We start from the raw sequence: 21,852 nt of genomic DNA, 5'->3' as shown, positions 1-21,852 counted from the left end.
AACTCATACGGACTGTTTCTGTTGGGTCATCTGTTATTTTCCACTTCTAATGCAGAGTTTCTGGGGAAACAGTAACAGGCAGTTCATCACTCCGACTACCCGATCTAATGAGATATTTGAATACTTGATTTTTTTTTCAGTCTTTCCCTTTCCATCCTTCAATTTTACCTATGGAAATAGAGCAGTCATTGACTGCTAGTTTCGCATAAATCCAAACACCATTAGAGCAGTGAGTGGCAGTGATACTGTGTTTATTTTTTAATCATCCTCTAAGGTGATTTGGAGCCAAAAATAGCATTAACATGCATTTCTTAACAGGAGCATTACAGACTGACTGTGAGATTTAACTGTGTAATCACCACACACATAACAAAAACTATCTAGTGAATTGGCACTGTGACATTTCAAGAGAATGTTTAACTGATATTAACACTAAAAACCATATAAAGAACATGAGTACACTAATATTGTAACAACACTGACTGACACCCTCATAATTTAGACTGACTAACCTGTCTGATAAGTGGTTTGCTTTATACATCCATCTTGACATGTAGGGAGAAAATGCAGGTAGAATAGTTTAGAAATAGCCAACAACTGATTACTGCAGTAAGTTCTAGAAAATATGGACATTTTCAGCCCTGCCCATAAACTGTTTCAAGGAAATGTAAACATTACGAAGACTTGAAACAGATAATTTGCAATTTCTATATGATATTGGTCACAGTTGCACAAAATTCAAAAAGAATAAAGTGAATATAAATTACCATATATATATATATATATATATATATAAAAAAATTGAAAAAAATATTTTTCTTCCATACTTTCTTTGTCCTATATCTATTTTTCTTTTGTGGTTGGTTTATCATATAATTTTAGTGATATTTCACACTTTTTTTGGCCTTGGTGTGGTCAGGTAGTGCCAGTCTAAATTTATTATTTAGACTGGCACTAATTGACTTGCTCGTGGGGTAGAAAAAAATTCTACCCCACACTTTTTTCAGCATGGTCTGTGCTTGTTAACAGGAGAGACTGCTTCTAAATGGATGGTGTACATTTAAATAGAAAGGTGCAAGAATATTTGCTGATGCTATCAAGGCAATGATAGGTGGGTCGGAAAACTGCTAGCTTGAGAGGATTCACAGACTAAAAGATTATCAGTGGCCGCAGGCAGAGGCGAAATCGATTCTTGCACTGCTTCTATTAGAATGAGCAGCAGCCTGGAAAGCATAGTTCAGGGGATTTTCAGGACTGCTGGGAGTCACCGTGGAAAAAGTATATGGGCTGTGTTAGTGTAACTAAGAGTAGGAACAGGTGCATGTATACTTGCATATACAAGAATGCTAGAAGTATAATTAACAAATTTTATGAGTTTAAAGTGCTGGTCAAGACATCAACGGTGGATACTATTGAGATATTGGAGACGTGATGTAAGCAGTGCAGAATTGGAATTTGGGAAGTACGTGTACATACAGGATAGACAGGACAGGAAGGGAGGAAGGGGTTATGCTGTTAATTAAGAAACAAAATCTACAAAAGTGCATTCAATTGACATTTGTGGATAATGCAATGTTGAGTCAGTGTGGTGTGACATAAGCACTGGGAAAGGGAAAAAGAGTAGGTATGTGTTATAGGCCTAATGACTCTGTATACAGAATGTGTTATAATGGGGGATTTTTACTTTCCAGATACAGGCTGGAACTTGTGTTTGGTCACTCGCACACTAGCAAGACTTTTCTGGATTTATCAGATGACTGTTTTCTACAGCAACGAGAGATAACCAGAGGGAGTAATACTCTTCACCAGATTATCATCAGTGATTATTCATGAATTCAGAATTTGCAGATAAAGGAACCACTGGGAGACAGTGATCACAGTGTATTGATGTGAGAATTACTTAAAGATGTATGTACCATCAAGGGTAGTTACATCTTTAAGTAACTACCATCATGGGTAAAGTGAATGGTTTTTGCTTTCATAAAGGTGACTACAGTGGTCTCACACAGTTTTTAAATTCTATACAGTGGGATCAACTGATGATGTTACCAATGGTGAATTCTAAATGGGAAGCCTTGAGAGACTTAATCTTGGAGGTTACTAGGCTTTTCATTCCAACTAAGAAATACTGTTCAAAGGTTTTGACCTAAATGGATGTCAGATGAGTTAATGAGGCTCGCAGCAGAGAAGAAAAATGCATATAAATTATCAGGCGATGCAGAAGCCTATGGCAGATATAAGCTAGTCTGTAATCAAGTCACAAAGGAGGTTAGGTAGGCAAAGGCAGATTACGAGAAATTGTTGGCAAAGGATGCAAAGAAAAACACCAGAGAGTTCTTTACTTATGTAAACTCTAGAAGGAAAGGAATGAATCAGATCAGTCCACTTAACATAGATTGTTCCACTGTTGATGATCCTGCTCAGACAGCTGACAAACTGAATGAATATTTTGCATCTACATTCACGGAGGGGGAATGCCAGAAGTTTCTCAAACTCTAACAGGGAGCTAAATGATTTTGTAATAACTGAGAGCAAAGTGGAGAAATTGTTGAAGATAAACATAAAAAAGTCACCTGGGGTGGATGGGATCTATCCAGTTATATTAAAGGAGGTGGCAAAGCAACTAAGCAAACCCTTAGCCATAATTATGAGAGCATCCTTGAACTCAGGGGAGGTACTCACGGACTGTAGATGTGCAAATGTATCCCCAATTCACAAAGGGGGATCGAAGGGTGACACAAGTAATTACAGACCAGTTAGTTTAACTTCTGTTCCAGGTAAAATAATGGAGTCACTGGTTAAAGATGCATTGCAGGATCATCTAGACAAGACTGCAGTAATAGTTAAGACACAGCATGAGTTTGTTAAAGGGAGGTCTTTGTCTGACCAATTTGATCGGATACTATGATGTGATCACAATGGAGCTGGACGCAAAATTAATTTTGATATCATATACTTGGCTTTCAGAAAAGCTTTTGATACTGTTGCACATGGAAGACTGCTATAAAAATTGGAATGGCATGGCATTAAGGGCAAGTTGCTGAAATGGATAAAGGGATAGTTGAGTTGGAGATGACAGAGAGTGGTAATCAATGGACACAGCTCTTCATGGACTAATGTTATTAGTGGAGTTCCCCAGGGTTCAGTGCTGTGCCCATTGTTGTTTTGGGTATTCATGAATGATACTGATAAAGGTATATCAGGCTTAATTTCCAAGTTTGCAGATAATACAAAGGTTGGATGGGTTGTTAATGACAGTAAAGATAGTATGCTACTGAAACCAGATCTAGATAATTGGGCAAATGGGCTGAGAAGTGGCAACTGAAGTTTAACATTGACGAATGCAAAGTACTGCATATGGGTAGCAGTAACCCAAGAGAAACGTACCAACTGTGTGGCACTACACTCGGGGAAGTGGAGAATGAAAAAGACCTGGGGGTTAATGTGCTGTTCGATATGAAGGTTGCTGAGCAGTGCAGACAGGCAGCCAGAGCAAGTCATGGAGTCTTGTCAATGATATATAGGAATTTTGCTAGCAAGGAGGTAATTATCACGTTGTACAAGGCAATGGTCAGGCTACACCTTGAATACTGTGTACTGGTCTGGAAGCCTCATTTTAGGAAGGATGTACAGATGCTAGAATGAGTACAAAGAAGGGCAACAAGATTGGTGAGGGGATCAAAGGGATGCCCTTACCAAGAAAGGCTTAAGTTCTGCAAATTGAGGCACCTGCGAGGTGATGTGATTGAGGTGTACAAGGCCTTGAATAGCGTGAGCAGGATTAATGCTGACAGTATTCTTCCTCTTGTTCAGATTATGAACCTGAGAGAGGCACAGATTCCAACTGAGGAAAGACAGTTGTAGAATAGATGTGCAGAAATTTGCCTTTAGCCAGCGGGCAGTTGATTGCTGGAACAGACTTCAATCGCTTGTTGTGGAAGTTGATAGCTTAAATAAATTTAAGGCTCAGCTAGACAGGATTTGGAGTGAATGGATGAATGAATGAAATGGTTGTTTTTTTTTTGTTTTTTTTTGTTTTTTTTTGGCTGATGCTGCACAAGCATCGTATGCCTCAACTAATGCTAATGCTAAGATTAGCCAGGGCAACAAAGGGGTGGTCTTACCAAGCAAGGCATCAGTTCTGCAAACTGCAGTGTCTGCAGAGTAAAAACCTGTGAGGTGATCTGTTTAAAGCTCTGAATGGATTGAGTAAGCTTAACATTGATCACTGATGGCATTCTTCCTCTTGCTCAGACTATTCACATGAGGGGGCATAAATTCAAACTGGGGAAGGATAGTTGCAGAACAGATTTGCAGAAATCTGCTTTCAGCCAGTGGGGTGGATGATTGTTGAAGCAAACTTAGATCTGTTGTTGTGGAAATGGGTAGTTTGAATAAATTCAAGGAAGAACTAGACAAATTATTGGTGGGGATAGAGAGGCAATGTGGGAAGTATTTTATTTTATTATTATAATTTTTTTTTTGGATGATGCTTTATATCCCACTACTAATGCTAATAACAGAGCACTTGATAATTATATGCAAAAATTAATGATACAGAAAAAATTAATCAAAGTCTATAATGAAGGAATAGTGAAATTCTCAGAGACGTCACTTTGACAGATATTTTTATTTTCAAATTCAATTCACTTTGATGGATATTTACCACCAACACACCTGATAAAGAGTTAAAGCATGATAATTAAATATTTCACCTTTAAACACTCTGTCATTATTAACAATTTAAAATGTGAACAACTTACTTTGGATGGTCCCTCTCTCATTTTCTTCAACTGATCTTTATACTTTACCAAATCTGCATCTAATCTTGCAATTTTCTTATCAATTGATTCACCTCGGCTATCAACCTATGAAAGATAATTATTTCAACAGTTTAAACATACTAGGCAGGATCAGCAAGTTCTTGAAAAAAAAAAAAGTTTTATTTAGGCAAAAAAAAATTAAATTAAAAATATATATATAATATTTACAAACAGCACATCAACTTTTTTAAAATTGCCTTGACTATTTACACCTATTTTGTTCCCATTGGTTATGTAGTGTTCAAAAAGTTGCCCCCCTTTTATCAACATTAACTTCAAAATGCTTTAATGAAGATACAAATAGGCATGCAGTTTTCCATGCTTTGTAAATACAGGAAAAAAGAAGAGCACATGGTGTCTTAGTGAAGATGCAAAAAACATATCTTCACAGATATAGGGAGGTCATAATTCCACTATATAAAGCAGTTGCAATACTCGCCCATGAAACAATGTCCACATATGGACATAATAATCCAATTTTTAAAAAAAAATAATAATCCAATAATAGTAGTAGTAGTAGTGGCATGTGATGCAAGAAAGCAAGTGTATGAGCATCAGCAAAAAAAAAAAAAAAATATCACACCATTCCCTCCAAATGCCTGTCCAGTTCCTCCTTAAATTTAACCTATCAACTTCCACGACGACAGATTGAAGTTTGTTCCAACAAGCAACTGCAACTTGCAGGACTTAAGCCTCTCTTGGTGAGAGGATCCCTTCATTCCCCTCACTAATCTTGTTGCCCTTTTCTGTACACGCTCAAGCAAATCTACAACCTTCCTAAAATGAGGCCTCCAGACCTGTACGCAGTACTCAAGGCATAGCCTGACCATTGCCTTATGCAGAGGGACAATCACCTCCTTTTTCCTGCTAGCAAAATTCCGATATATCATTGACAAAACCCCATGACCTCCCCTGGCAGCTTGTCTGCATTGATAAGAAAACTTCATATCTGACTGCACAATTACACCAAGGTCTTTTTCATTTTATACCATCTTAAGTGTAGTACCACACAGGTGGTACATTTCTCTGGGGTTACTTCTACCCATATGCAGTACTTTGCATTTGTCAAGGTTAAACTTTAGTTGCCACTTCTTAGCCCATCTGCCCAAATTATCTAGATCCTGTTGCAGTAGCACACTACCATTACTGTCATTAACAACCCTGCCAACCTTTGTATCATCTGCAAACTTCGACACTAAGCCTGATATACCTTCATCAATATCATTGATAAATATACAAAACAACAGAGGACCCAAGACCAAACACTGTGAGACTCCACTAATAACATTAGTCCAGGAAAAGCAGCACCCATTAATTACCACCCTCTGTCTTCTCCCACTTCAACCATCCTTTTATCCATTGTAGCAACTTACCCTTAATACCATTCTACTCCAATTTGTACAATAGTCTTCCATGCACCACAGTGTCAAAAGCTTTCCTGAAATCCAAATATATGATATCGAAATTATTCTTTGCATCCAGTTCCTTTGTAACCACATCAAAAAATATCCTATCAAATTTGTCAGACAAGACTTTCCCTTAACAAACCCATGCTGTGTCTGAATTATTGCTGCAATCTTGTCTAGATGATCCTGCAATGCATCTTTAACCAGTGACTCCATTATTTTACCCGGAACAGAAGTTAAGCTAACTGGTCTGTAATTACTCGTGTCACCCATCGATCCCTCTTTGTGAATTGGGGATACATTTGCACATCTCCAGTCCGTGGGGACCTCCCCTGAGTCCAAGGATGCTCTCATAATTATGGCTAAGGGTTTGCTTAATTCTTTCGCCGCGTCCTTTAATATAACTGGATAGATCCCATCCACCCCAAGTGCCTTTCTTATGTTTAACTTCCACAATTTCTCTTCCACTTTGTTCTCAGTTATTACAAAATCATTAAGCACCCTGTTACAATTTGATAACGTATCATTTTCAAACCTTAATAACTCCTCATGTGTGGATGCAAAATACTTATTCAGTTTGTTTGCTATCTGAGCAGGATCATCGACAGTCGAACCATCGATATCAAGTGGACCAATCAGATTCATTCCCTTCCTTTTAGAGTTTATATAAGTAAAGAAATCCTTGCTGTTTTTCTTAGCATCCTTTGCCAAAGATTTCTTGTAATGTGCTTTCGCATGCCTAACCACCTTTGTGACTTGATTACAGACTAGCTTATATATATCATAGGCTTCTATGTTGCCTGATAATTCATATATGCATCCCATTCATTTTTCTTCTCTGCCACGACTCTCATTAGTTCATTTGACAACCATTTAGGCCTAAACCTTGAACAACATTTCTAAAAGGTGCCTCCGTAGCCAGGTGGGCAGGAGCAGCAGTGCGTAGCACACGCTTCTCGATTAAACCGAGGTTCGAGCCCGTGCCCACCAAATAAGGAGGATGCGGAAAGGTCAGAGAATGACCACTGCATATCCCCAGAGCAATATGGCCTTAGTTGCTAATGCGCCTAAAAACCAAATAACAAACAAACAAACAACAAACATTTCTTAATAGGTATGAAACTTTTAGTAGCTTCCACAATTAATTCCTTGAATGCTTCCCACTTAGAATTTACTGTTGGTAACATCGTTAGTTGATCCCACTGTACAGAATTTAAAAACTGTCTGAGACATCTGTACTCACCTTTATGGGAAAAAAAAAACCCTTTCCTTTATCCCTGATGGTAATTATATCTTTAAGAAAATCCCACATCAGTACAATGTGAACACTGCCACCTAGTGGTTCCTTTATCTGCAAATTCTTAATACATGAATGATCACTGCTGATAACCAGATCAAGAATATTACCCTCTCTGGTTGCCTCTCAAACATGCTGCTACAGAAAACAATCATCCAATAAATCCACAAAGGTCTTACTAGTGTGAGTGACCAACCCACAAGTTCCAGTCAATATCTGGGAAGTTAAAATCCCCCATTATAAGACATTCTGATTTACTAGCCCACTATTTCTCTGTACAATTGTTCATTGTACTCATTCGAGTCATTAGGCCTATAACACACTCCTACTCTTATTTTTGCTTTCACAGTGCTTATGTCACACCAAACTGACTGAACAGTGCACTGTTCATCTATATCAACTGGGTGCACTTCTTTTGATTTTGTTTTTCTTAATTAACAGCATATCACCTCCTCCCTCCCTATCCTGTCTATCCTTTCTGTACACATTGTACTCTCCAAATACCAGTTCTGCATTCCTTATATCTGTGTGACACCATGTCTCTGCTATCCCAACAATATCCACCTTTGATGTCTTGACCAACACTTAATAATCAGGGGCGTTCCTAGGGTATGTGGTGCCCCCTTTAATTTTTTTTTTAATGTGTATGTAAGTTTCAGGTTTTCAGGTGCCCCTTGAAATTTGGCAACCAGGTGCAGTATACCCCTTGCACCCTCAGGAAGGCCCACCCCTGCCAATAATAATATCGGTTTAATGGTATCCAAAACATAAATTATAACCCACATGCACACACATGGATGACCTGCTCAGAATGGTAGGTCCATACAGAATCTCTGGATGTTTCAGCTAGAGAGGGCTTACAATGAGAAATAATAGAACAAATCAGTTGAGGCATATGATGCAAGAAAGCAAGCTTATACAGCATCAGCCAAAAAAAAAAAAAAAAAACCCTTCCCATTTCGCCCACCCAGACAATTAAATTAAGTTGATTCTCCATTCACACCACAAGGAACAAATATCAAAGTATATCTAACCTAAAATAAATCATAGCAATAACAGATTAAAAGTCAAACCAATAATGAAAGAATAAAAAATTTGCATTAATGTCATTTTAACAGATATTTTTATTTTTAAATTTAAGTTTCTTTGGTGAACATTTACCACCAATGTGTGCAGTAAAGGGTTAAAGCTGAATGAATGATAATTAAATATTTCCCCTTAAAAATCTCTTTGTCATGATTAACAAACTGTCATTTTAGGTTAGATATGTTTTTTAATGTGTTCCTATATGTGTTTATTTGTTCGTGGTGGGACAGAAGAATCAACTAAATTTGTTCTGTAATTAATAAGTTGAGTATAATAGGAACCATCCAAATTAAACTATGAAGTATAACAGGTCTGATTATGCTGACAGCATAATGCAGGTACTTCTTTTCCATTATACAGGGGAACCACGTCAAGATCAAACCTGTTTATAAATTAGCATTAGTTGCAAGGAAGCCACAAGCTTTTGCTGCACCAGCAAAAAAATAAATAATAATTATAATAAATAAATAACAATAATAAATATAAACAAACAAAAATTAATAATGATAAAATAAATAAAATATATAAAATACATAAATAAGAAAATTAACTACCAAACATTTCCCTGTTGACTGTAAGTATTCAGCTGACCTCTGAATTTACCCAAGCTGTCAAATCCCAATGTCTCTACCCACAGAGGTACCTTATTTTTATAATTAACTCACCAGTTAAAGTGTGCCTACTATAATCCAGTCTAAACCTCTTTCCCTATAATTTCAATGTCCCCTAGTTATGGAATCATTTATAACAGAAAAAATTTCACCATTTATTTTACTTTATGTAGGCTCTGTAGCCATATAGTCAAAATCCATCCTCATATGGGCACTCCATCTGCAGATCTCCCTAATCTGGTTGCCTGCCTTTCAAGAAGCTCAATGTCTTGATTTTAGGTGTGGTCTCTATATTGGATGGAGTATTAAAGTGCATTCTTACAATTCCTTTTACACTGGATTTATAACATTATCTCTACAAGCAAATGTTTAATAAATCACTGGTAAGGCACCATGGGCCTTACTTTATCCTGTATACACTGCTCAGAGAAAATGTCTGGCCATACTGTAACTCTGAAATCCCTTTCTTCCTCTACTGTTCTTGCTGTTTTATAGTGCAGCAACATTTGGATGACACAGGTTATCTAGAAATTGTTTCTGACCAGATACAACAGGATAATGCACCATGTCATAAGCCAGAATTGTACTGAACTCCAGGAACGTGAGAGTAAATTCAGCATAATTTGGTGGTTTCCCCTGTCTCAGTTATGATCAAAACAGGATCTCAATCCAATTGAGCACCTGTAGTATGAGGAGCAAGATGCCCTCTTGAGTGGAAATCCACCACCACCACAAAATTTGCAACATATGTTGAAAACAATGGGGTCAACAGGAACCAACATCCCTGTGGCATGCTTTCAACACCTCAGTGAGTTCATGCCACAATGAATCCAGGCGGTTCCAAGGGTTAAATTGGCTCATTATAAAGTAACTAATCAATGTATAAGAGCCAATGGTCATTATTCATATACAGGTAGTTCTCGACTTTAGGAGTTAATTCATTCCTAGCGTGCGCTCGTAAAGCGGGAATTTATTTCCCATAGACATAAGGTTAAAAATGGGGGTTACGTTCTCAACAATAAAATTAGTTAGCTAATTAGTTTATGTTTAAACAATGATTGATTTATCGAAAGAAATGAAAACAGCCTGTAAAATTAAGCAAATTATAATAATAGAAAAATTATTTACAACTTACAAATGTTAAAGAATGTTTATTCTTCATCATCATCATCTAAAACGCACACTCATTGATCACTCGTTGTTTTGTTACACAAAGGGTTGTCTTCTTCAGAAATGTTTCAAGAAGCATTTGTTTCTAAGGTAATGTTCTCTTTTAATTATAAAATTTCACGATTGCATAAATTTCACGATAAGCATTTTTTACAGCACACACAAATTGCAACTAACAAGATTCGTGTGGAGTAACAAGTTTACGAAGTTTAAAAAAAAAAAAAAGGAATGAAGATAAGATTCTGAAAATTTATGTTTTTTATACCATTGAAGATTTCAGTAAAGGGGAAACACATTTCACCATAATAATGTAAAAAACCACACAATTCCAGCTATCGGTATTTTCACAAATGCAAGAAGATCGAGTTTACTACCTGTTTATAATTGCTTGCAGTAACAGAAAAGCCCAATAAACCGGAAAGTGCAAATCGTTTTTATTGTTTTATGGTCGTGACCTCCAGAAATATGCTTTAGAAAAATATCACAAAGGCATTTAAAATTGATTCTTATAATGGAACATTTGATAATGATGAAAGTGTACTGTATTTTAATGATTTGAATTGGTAGCTAATACAATTTACAAACCATGCTCACGACCTTTTATATGGCCTTAAGGTCCCACTCGTGACCTTAAAAATGACATTTTAGAGAGAAAAATAGCTGTTATACAGCGAAAATTTCAACTTCCGAGATCTTGAAACGAATTACCAAAAAACAATGTCTTATTGAGTTCACATTACTGAGCCAGATGGTGTTGTTATTTGGGAGCATTAGCAACTAAGGCATATTGCTCCAGGGATATGCGGTGGTCATTCCCTTAACTTTCTGCATCCTCCGTATTTGGTGGATCATGGGCTCGCACCCCGGTCTAATCAAGAAGTGTGTGCTACGCACTGCTGCTCCTGCCCACCTGGCTACTGAGGTGCCCGGGTTCACATTACGATATTTTAACGATACGACAGTGTCTCTGGAACTGATTAATATGGTCAAGTGGGGTACACTGTATTGTATAGCTATGCACGTGGTTTAGAATGTGGTATTTATGAAAGTTTAACATTCAACATTCATTTTTGCAATTAATGTTGATATTTTCGATTTTGTTGATACTTGGGAAAAAAAAATACAACTCATAAACCCGGGAACTCGTAAAGCAAAAACTCATAAAGCGAGAACTGCCTGTATACATATATATATTTTTTTTGTACCAGTTGGCTATAGTAACTAAATGAAGCTGTAAACTATCTCCAGACTCATTCTACTATGTTTGTGAATATTATATAAGACCAAAGGAGATGTAATATAACCTCCTTGGTAGACCCAAATTTTGTAGTGCATGTGACTATTTTGGAATGCCTATAAGTAATTGCAGGCCAACATTAGAGGAATGCATTCATGGTAGGTAATAACTGCATTTCTTTTTTCCTAAAACTAGAATATGGAGTAAATCCACTAAACAACATGACAACTGCTACATTTGTATTGTGAATATATCTAAGTTTAAAAAGGTCTGATGATCAGACCTTTTTAACACTCTACATTGGTTATGTAGAGTGTTCAGTAAGGTCCCCCCTCCCGTTTTTAAAAACATTAACTTCCAAATGCTTTAATGAAGATACAAATAGGCATGAAGTTTTCCATACTTTGTAAACACAGGAAAAAAGAAGGGCAAATGGTGTCTTATTGAAGACTTAAAAAACATATCTTCACAGATATAGGGAGGTCATAATTCCACTATATAAAGCAGTTGCAATACTCTCCCATGAAACACTGTCCATATATGGACATAATAATCCAATTTTTAAAAAATAATAATAATCAGGGGCATTCCTAGGGTATGTGGTGCCCCCCCCTTTAAATTTTTTTTTCATATGTGTGTGTAAGTTTCAGGTTTTCAGGTGCCCCTTGAAATTTGGCACCCAGGTGCAGTATACCCCTTGCACTCTCAGGACAGCCCACCCCTGCCAATAATAATATCAGTTTAATGGTCTCCAAAACATATAAATTATAACCAAAATAAACACTTGTATGATGACCTGCCCAGAATTGTATCATTTGCTATACAATGAAAACCTGCCAATTCCCAATCCATTTTCCAGAGGAGTCTTAATAGATGATGAATCTGGTGAAGGTAACTGTAATTACAACTCAGCTTGTTCAAGTAAAACAGTACATTTCCCTATTCAAAAAGAATTGGATTAATTAGTCAGTAGCCGAGTGGTCAGGAGCGGGAGTGCAGTAGCACACGCTCTTTGAGTAGACCGGGGTTCAAGCCCCTGACCGCTGAATACGGTCGATCTGCCAACCCGCACTGGACCAGCGTGGCAGATTATGGTCCGTTTCCCTCAGCATGAATTGTTGAGGAGGCTTCCATCCTGCAGTGGGTTGATAATGGCTGCACTTTACTTTTACTTTTTAAGCTAACTAAATCCAATGCAGAGCTCCTGACATCTCATTTCAGCCATATTTTAAAGCCATTTTGGATTTCCAATTCTCCATTCTATTCCTTCCTATCTTCACAATTTTTAATTCTTTTCTGACACAACTTTCTCCAGTGAAATTTTCCTAACAGTGAAGTAATATTCCTTAGCAATCTTAACATTTGTTACTCCAGCTGTCTTTTCTAGTCACATGGACCCACTTGTACAAGATGTTAAGGCTTTTGAAATAACCTCGTGCAAATTGCTCATTTACCTATCAGAATATCAGAAAATTCTAACCACACACCCATTATTCTTGATCCTTTTTTCATAAACAACCCCTCGAAGTCCACAGTTGAGGCAAGTGGTTCCTCTAGGCACTTCCTATCACACCTGAGTGATGGCCTCATCTCCAATGGAGCCTTTCTCTCATGGTCATTCTCAACCTCATGTTCTTTGGCATTACAAGAATGTGAAATGAGCAATCTGCTAGATTTCTATTCTTCTTTTGCTCGATTTTGGATTACTGTTTTAAATCTTTTGATAGTAGTAACTGAAAATGATCCAAGAATGCAAGCTTATATAGCATCAGCTGAAAAAAAAAAAACCTATACAGTTCACCCATCCATACATGGGCATCCACAGAAAATTTTCCAGGGAAGGCAAGGCTTGGAGACAAAGAATTAGAATTACATCAATAAATTTTTATTTCATTATTTAATTTTTTATTTAATTAAACAAGTAGATTATAGAATATAGTATTGCATCAATACAAAAACACATACATAATGTATATAAATTTAAAATATAAAGGAAACAAGAATCAATATATATATAGATAAATAATAATAATTTCAATAATCACGTATTGTATAAGAATTGAATTCTCCGTCCATCTTTTTTCTTTTTTTTTTTTTTTTTTTTGGTAGTTGTTGGCGCATCAGCTTCTGTGGCCATAATGCACCTCCCAAGGTTTTTGCAGTACTCTGATCCAAGCCCGAGGCAGGATTCGAACCCGCGACCTTTGGGTTGCCAGGCAGGCACTTTACCCACCCAGCTAGCCCGGTCAACCTCCATCTATCACTTGCAAACCTATTGATGACATTTTCAATAAATTTCTTCTTTACCGCTTCCTCTTCTAGTTTCTTCCTGGGCACACTAATCATACATAAACCTGATAAGCGAGTTTCTGAGACAGTGGACACCTTAACCATGTTCTAACACGGTTCAAGGTGCTGAAACTTCTTTCAATGGTACAGGTCATAACAGGTAATGTCATACCAATAGTTATTGCCGAATTAATAGAAGGGAAATAGCGCAATGTTCCAAAACTTCTGGTAAAGTTTGGGGAATATTAGTCAATGAACCAAAAATAGGAACACGTGTTTTACTGCTGCAATAGATGAAACTTGTGTTCTATGGTTACCCTGCCAAGGGCCAAAACCGGCTAACCCGTAATAAAATTAAGGCAGAGAAAGCGTCCCATGGTCGAGGGTATAAGGTTACATATCTCAATCACTTTTACGATTATAATTTGTGGAATTTTTTACTCAATCCCAGGGCGGGGCAAGTGCCCCTTTTGCCCACCTCTGCAGACGCCATGCATCCATACTCTCCATCCATACTCGCCATGCATCCATACAAAGAATTTGGAAAGTACGGAGAGAATATGACAGAGTGATTTTGACGTCACTCTTAGATTTTAAATTTTAAATAAAATATGAGTGATGTTAATATCAATTTATGAATTCCTCAATAATTGTGTTGTCATTCAATTTGCATCAATTGTTTCGTTATTGAAGAAGTTTAGCCATAAGATAATTAAAAACCAACCATTTTCTCAAGCCTAATTTTGCATATAATGATCATGTGTTAAAAAATATGAATTTAAAATTAGCCAATCTGTAGCATCCAATTACTGAAGTATGCTAGCTTCCATTTGATCTCAGCACTTCCCAATGATGACACTTACTTGCTTCAGATGTTTTTTAAGAAACTTTTTGACATCCTATCATTGAGAAAGGTGGATTTTGCTACTTTTGTTTCTTTTATGTTTTATTTACTGACAATGAAGATAACAACTCAAATGCAGGTGTTTTATTAACATGGTTAAAAAATGTCTAAATCACTGTAGTGGGAACTTTATTTAAAAAAAAATAGTAATAAAAATAGACATTTTTGATATAAAATAAGTTAATACACATAGTGCATTACATTTCAGGCACATTTGATTTTTTTCTTAAATTAATTGAATTTTTTTTTCTCTTTTCTGTGATTAATAGAAGTGAAAAGTAATAGAGCCTTATTAATCATTTACTAAAATTATATCTTTATTGAACACTTAATAAAACTTTATAGTTTTACATTCTCTAAACTTACCCATTCGGTTTAATTGTAATTATAATATTTATTACTCTCCTCCCATTATACTCTTTTTTTTTTTTTTTTAAGTCTGTTTTCGCTTTATATGTATCTATATATATATATCTCTTCACAAGTGACGCAACGTTTATGGGACTTACATACAATACACGCAAAGCATTCATGGACTGTCTTAAAACTACATTTAATCTACGAATTTTTTTTTTTATTGAATGGGAAAAAAAATAAATAAATAACTGTTGAATTTCTATTTGTCCAATTTTAATGAAATTTGGAACCGACAACAAATCTTTCTAAAGGAGCTACACAGAAAAATTCTGAAAATCCTATCATTGATAAATTAGCTGTTACATGAAGATGGATGGGCAGACAGATATGTGCTTAGCATATATATACAAATATGCCTAAAAATGGATTACTAGGTTACATTCATAATGGTTGAAAATAATGGATGACCTTAAAAAAGTGAACAATTTTTAAATATTTATTGCCGATGTTAAGATTATAGTATGGCATACTTTATCCAAAAGTAATTTGTCAGAAGAACATTTCTACGCCCATCAACAGTTAATTTTTAGGAGTGGAATATACTAGATTCCGGCTGCAAGACTGATTATTAATCAAATCTAGCTGTTAATACATGACAGAAAACAGAAGGAAAAATTTAATTAAGCAATAACATTAGGAGAAATTATATACAACTTCACTTTCACTTATATAACTATACTGTAAAAGCATGTAATTAGGTTTTATGTTTCTATCTTTGATTTACCTTACAAATAGTATTATTATTTTGTAATATGTCATACAATGCAAGAAAGCAAACTTATAAAGCATTAGCTAAAACAAAAAACAGAACAATGAGGCAAAAAAATATATATATATCCTTAGTAAAGGGGGCCAAAAACACTTTCTGCCCATGGTGTGGAAATACCTTGATCTGCCCTGCATTGCCTTACACAACAGGTTAATCACAACCTTGTCCTTGCTAACAAAGTTCCTGTATATCATATACAAACCCCACAAGCTTCCTAGTAGCCTGTCTGCACTGCTCAGAGAACTTCATATCTGACTGCACAATTACCCCCAATCTTTTATTTTTCAGTACTCTGAGTGTAGTATCACACAGTCAGTACGTTAATCTGGGATTACTGCTACCCATATGCAATACCTTGAATTTATCAATGCTTAACTTCAACTGCCATTTCTCAGCCCATCTGCCTAATTTGTTTATATCTTATTGCAGCAGCTTACCCTGATTACTGTTATTAACCACCCTGAAAACCTTTGCATCATCTGCAAACTTAAGACATTAAACGTGATATACAAAGGGTACTAGGAAAGTTTTGCAATACAGCTTTGTTTATTTAATTTTTTCAAAGTAATTTCCTCTACATTCAATACACCTCTCCATCCTCCGAAACCAATCTTTAAACCAGTTCTGCCAAGTTTCATTAGGGAGTAAAGCACACTCGTTGTCCCAAGCCCGTAGAAGGTCCTCATCACTGGAAAACCCCCTCCCTTTTAGCTTCATTTTCACATGCGGGAACAGTGCAAAGTCGCAGGGAGCAAGGTCTGGGCAGTAGGGAGGGTGCTCGAGAAGTTTCAGTCCTGTCGTGGTCAAATATTCGGTGCAGGCTTTGGCGCGGTCAGCTGGAGCATTTTCGTGATGGAGGTACCAGGTGTCCATTCTTGACTTTGGCCGCAGGTTCTTATAGATCCAATGACTTTAGGCAGGCATTGTTCATTATACCACTTAGCTGTAACTGTCTTCTGCGTGTCCAAAACGACACGTTCCACAATTCCACTCGATTTGAAAAATACAGCTATCATTTTCTTCTTTACAGATCGGGATTTTCTGACAATTACGGGTGTGTCGTCATCATCAAAGACCCAAACTTTGTTTTGAGCCTTGGTCGGCAGATCGTAATAGTACAGCCAAGTCTCGTCACCTGTCACGATGTTGTTCACATACCGAGATTGTCCCTTATCAAACTTTTTTAACATCTCCCGGCACCAAGTCACACGTCGTGTCATCTGCTCTTCAGTCAGTTGATGCGCCACCCAGAGAGAACAAAGTTTCTTCACGTGCAAATGATCTTGCAGAATCGAACGAATTGCTGGTGCATTTAGGCCCAAAGTATCCTCTATCTGTTGGTAGGTCACTCGCCTGTTTTCGTCAAGCATTTTCCTCACAGCAGTAACGTTTTCCTCCGTAACTGACGTTCGTGGCCTTCCCGGCCTCTCAGAATCTTCCAGAGTGAAATTTCCCCTTTGGAATTCTCTATACCACCTGAATATCGTTGTACGATGTGGACAATCATCATCTAGTGCAAGAGTCATTTCTTCTAAGCACTGGTCTATGGTTAAACCACACATGAAATTATACCGCAAAACTGTCCTTATCTCATTTCGTGACCACGATGCCATCGCAAGCACTTTACACTCTCACTACTAATGAATAACTGAGCCCATCGACTTGGCGCGGCGGCTACTATGCACGTATGAACATGTCTCAACATTCAGCAACAAGCAGCTTCCTGTGATTCATTGTTGCGTCATATTGCAAAACTTTCCTAGTACCCTTTGTATCTTCATCAATATCATTAACAAATACAGAAAATACAATGGGTCCAGCAGGATAGTCCAGCAGTCAGCCCTGGGGAACTCCACTAATAATATTAGCCCATGAGGAGCAGTGTCCATTAATAATTGTGCAGAAGTCTTATGTACAAAATTATCAAAATTTTTCCTGAAATATATATGAAATCAAAATTATATTTTTGGAATTTAGTTTTTCTTATTGCATCATAATATCCAACCAGAATGGTCAGACAAGATCACCCCTTAACAAATTCACACTCTGCCAGAAGTCTAGATGGTCCTGCATTACTTCTTTAACCAGTAACTAGATTATTTTCCCCAGAACAGAAATTAAGGTAACAGGTATGTAATTATTCATATCACCCTTTGATTCTCCTTTGTGAATTGGTGATACACTTGTACATCTCCAATCCACAGAGACCTCTCCTGAATCCAAAGATGCTCTCATAATTATAACTACAGGTTTGCTTAGCTCCTTCACTACCTCCATTATTATAACTGGATAGATCCTATCCACCTTAGGCACCTTTTTTAAGTGAAGCTTCAACAATTTCTCTCCCACTTTCCTTTCAGTTTTCACAAAATCATTTAGTTCTCTGTTAGATTTTGATGAACTACTAGAATTTTTCTCCCTAGAGAATTCCTTCTGCTTGATCACATCTCAAACATACAAAAGAAAAAAAAAAAAAAAAAAGGAATTTAACGAACAGTAAATACATTAACCAATGGTTACTGGAAGTGAAGGCAACCCAACTTTCTAAATTGTTTTTTTTTTCTTTTGTTGTAATAATGCTTATATACTTAATGTCAGCGAATTTGATTTATGAAAATATGCTTACTCATGACCAGTAAGATACTGTCCCAATTTTATGTTCATTCTATCCAGTTTTCAACATGACAGTTACCTCAAATAGCAACTTTCAAAAGCAGAGGAAAGTCATAGAGAAATTGTTGAAACTAAATGTAAAAAAGGCACCTCAGGTGAATGGGATCTATCCAATTATAATAAGAGAGGGAGCAAACAAACAGACCTTTAGCCATAATTATTCAGGGGGGTCCCTAAGGAGTGGAGATATGTGAACGTATCCCCAATTTGCAAAGAAATGATCAAAGGGTAACATGGGAAATTACAGACCTGTCAGCTTAACTTCTATTCCAAGGAAAATACTGAAGACACTTTATTAAAGAAGCAGTGCAAGCTCATAAAGACAGGAATGCATTTATACTGCAGCCACAGCATGGATTTGTTAAGGGACAAACAACTGACGAATCACATTGGCTACTATGAAACAGTAACAAAAGAAATGGATGATTTCAGAAAAGCTTTTGATACTGTTGCACGCAAAAAGACTGCTTTACAAATTGGAGCACTAAGAGCAAGTTACTAGTATGAAAAAAGATACAATTCAGTGGGAGAACACAGAGAGTGGTTATCAATAGGCACTGCTCTTCTTGGACTAATATTATTAGTGGAGCCCCACAGAATTCAGTACTGGGCCCATCATTTTCTATATTTATTAATGATACTGATAAAGCCATATCTGACTTAATGTCTATGTTTGCAGATGATACAAAGGTTGGCAAGGAGTACTTAATCAGGGTAATCATGTTATGCTACTGCAAAAAGATCTAGTACACAAATTAGGTTGATTGGTTGAGAAGTGGCAATTACAATTTAATATTGACAAATGCAAGGTACCTCATATGGGCAGCACTAAAACCAGATTAATATGCCAAGTGTGTAGTACCACACTCGGAGTGGTGTAGAATGAGAAAGACATGGGGTAATTGTGAAGTCAGATACGTAGTTCTCTGAGGTGCATACAGGCTGTCAGGACAACTCGTGAGTTCTGTCGATGTACAAACATTTTTCCAGCAGGGATAAGGAGGTGATTATCCCATTGTATAAGGCAATGATGTCAGGCCACATCTTGAGTACTGCACATAGGTCTGGAAGCATTATTTTAAGATGGATGTGGATCTGTTGGAAAGGATACAGAGAAGGGTAACAAGATTTGTGAGAAGCACAACAGAGTGCTCTTAGCAAGAAGGGCTTCAGTGTTGCAAATTGTTGCATCTGGAGCACAGACACCTATGCAATCTGAGGTGTTCACAGCTTTGAATGGATCGAGTAAGCTCAATGCTGTGAAATCCTTCCTCAGCCTTGCTCAGAATACCCACATGATGGGAGCATAAACTGAAATTGGGGAAGGATAATTGAAGGGTAGATGTGAGGGAATTCGCCTTCAGCCAGCAGGTTGTTCACTGTTGGAATGAACTCACCTCTGGTGTTATAGAAGTGAGTAGTTTGAATAAATTCAAGGAAGAACTACAAAAAATCTTAGAGGTATTAGACAGGTGATATAGAAATACTGCCTTCTTTTTTTTTTTTTGGTTATGAACAGTGACAAATGATACAAGAAAAAAAGTTCTTTCTTGTATCGTTTGCCACTACTAACACTACCACTAATGCTAATTAATGGCATATTTTAATTTAGATGTGAAAACTGAGTGAGGTCAAAAATTTGTAAATTTTTTTTATTCTGACTTTCCAATGAATCTAATTTACGCGAAACATTTACTGTTAACTTAGAACAAATATATTTCATATATACTGAGATAACTTAGGAAAAAATGAAGGATCACTTAACGGAAAGGGGAAAAAAAATCAGAATATTTCTGTAGCATCTTAATTACAGAGAGGAAGAGGGCTTGTAATAAACGGGGCGTATAAATAAGTCATTCCAAAAATATTCTAATTAATAAATTATAGGTTTCGAAATAATAAGGCTTACATTTGCTATGCAGTCGGTTAAGTTTGGAGGTGGATCTTTAGGTTTACCTCTTCCAAACAATCGATTCATTGTAGAAATAAAAATCTGTCAAGACTTCCTAAAATTTTTAATGTCAAAGAAAGCAGAAAAAAATATTAAATCCACATCAATATTAATGACTCACACACCAAACATAATCTAAAACGTCATTCGCAAAAAAAGTAGATTATCGGTGATTTTTACTACAAAACCGCCACCTACTGGTCGTATCGAAAATAAATATCCTTATTATTGGTGTGGTTCTCAAGATTTCGTGTAGTGAACCACACAATATCTTCAAGAATACACTAGGAAATAGAGTAGCATAATAATAGTCTTAAATCAATAACAGAAATCAATCTATACAGGCATTTCGCTATCAGGATAAGGTGGTGATTATCCCATTGTATAAGACAGGTCAGAACAGCAATTGAATACTGCACACAATCTGTATCATCAATAAAAGGGGACAAGGGAATAATTCTTGACTTTGTATGCTAAAAAAAAAAGGATGCGGTTATGTTGTTTGGAATGTGCATTGAGGAAAATAAGACCAACAAGTATCAATGCATTTGGGCCTGTAAATTTAGCATTACATTAGTTCAAGCATATAATGCGTGAAAACAAGTTTATACAGCATCAGCCAAAAAAAAAATCCTTCCCATTTCACCCATCCGGTCACTCCAAATGTTTATCTAGTTCAGCCTTAAATTTACTTAAGCTATCAACTTCCAAAACAACAGTTGGAAGTCTGTTCCAGCAATCAACTACCCACTAGCTAACGGCAAACTTCTGCACAACTGTTCTACAACTGCCTTTCTTCCATTTCAATTTATGCCCCCTCAGGTTCCTAATCTGAGAAAGCGAAAGTATCCCATCAGCATTGAGCCTGCTCACATCTGGTGAGTATGGACTTGGCACACCCAGGGTCCTGAGCTAGATATCATCATTCTTTTCTTTCTTGGTGATTCCCTTCTAATTTTAACCCTCTCTCTCTCTCTCTCTCTCTCAGGGTAACTCGGGAACTTTTTTTGGCCGGTGCAGCATAAGCCTCATGCTTCCTTACACCATATAGATAATAATAATAATTATTATTTTTTTCCCCCAATCAGGGAGAAATAATATAAGAGCAGCAATAATAATAATAATAATAATAATAATTATTATTATAATAATAATAATAATTATTATTATTATTATATAATATATAATAATAATTATTATTATTATTATTATTATTATT

General features: G+C 36.5%; 1 protein-coding gene across 1 annotated transcript in view; it reads right to left on the bottom strand.

Annotated features, from left to right (window-relative positions):
* Positions 1-20,789, bottom strand: part of Vps60 (vacuolar protein sorting 60) — a 64,289-nt gene extending 43,500 nt beyond the window's left edge. Inside the window, exons 1-2 of the mRNA XM_090381848.1 lie at positions 20,592-20,789; positions 4,764-4,868 (exon numbers count right to left, since the gene is read on the bottom strand). Of these exons, the coding sequence (XP_090237974.1) occupies positions 4,764-4,868; positions 20,592-20,660 (174 nt within the window). The 5' untranslated portion in view covers positions 20,661-20,789. The remainder of the gene's footprint in view (positions 1-4,763; positions 4,869-20,591) is intronic.
* Between the last annotated feature and the right edge of the window lie 1,063 nt (positions 20,790-21,852).

This window comes from Mastigoproctus giganteus, chromosome 9, assembly GCF_048544385.1.
Source record: "Mastigoproctus giganteus isolate SK-2022 chromosome 9, ASM4854438v1, whole genome shotgun sequence".
NCBI classification, from domain to species: domain Eukaryota; kingdom Metazoa; phylum Arthropoda; class Arachnida; order Uropygi; family Thelyphonidae; genus Mastigoproctus; species Mastigoproctus giganteus.
This window is presented reverse-complemented; position numbering and strand designations above follow the sequence as displayed.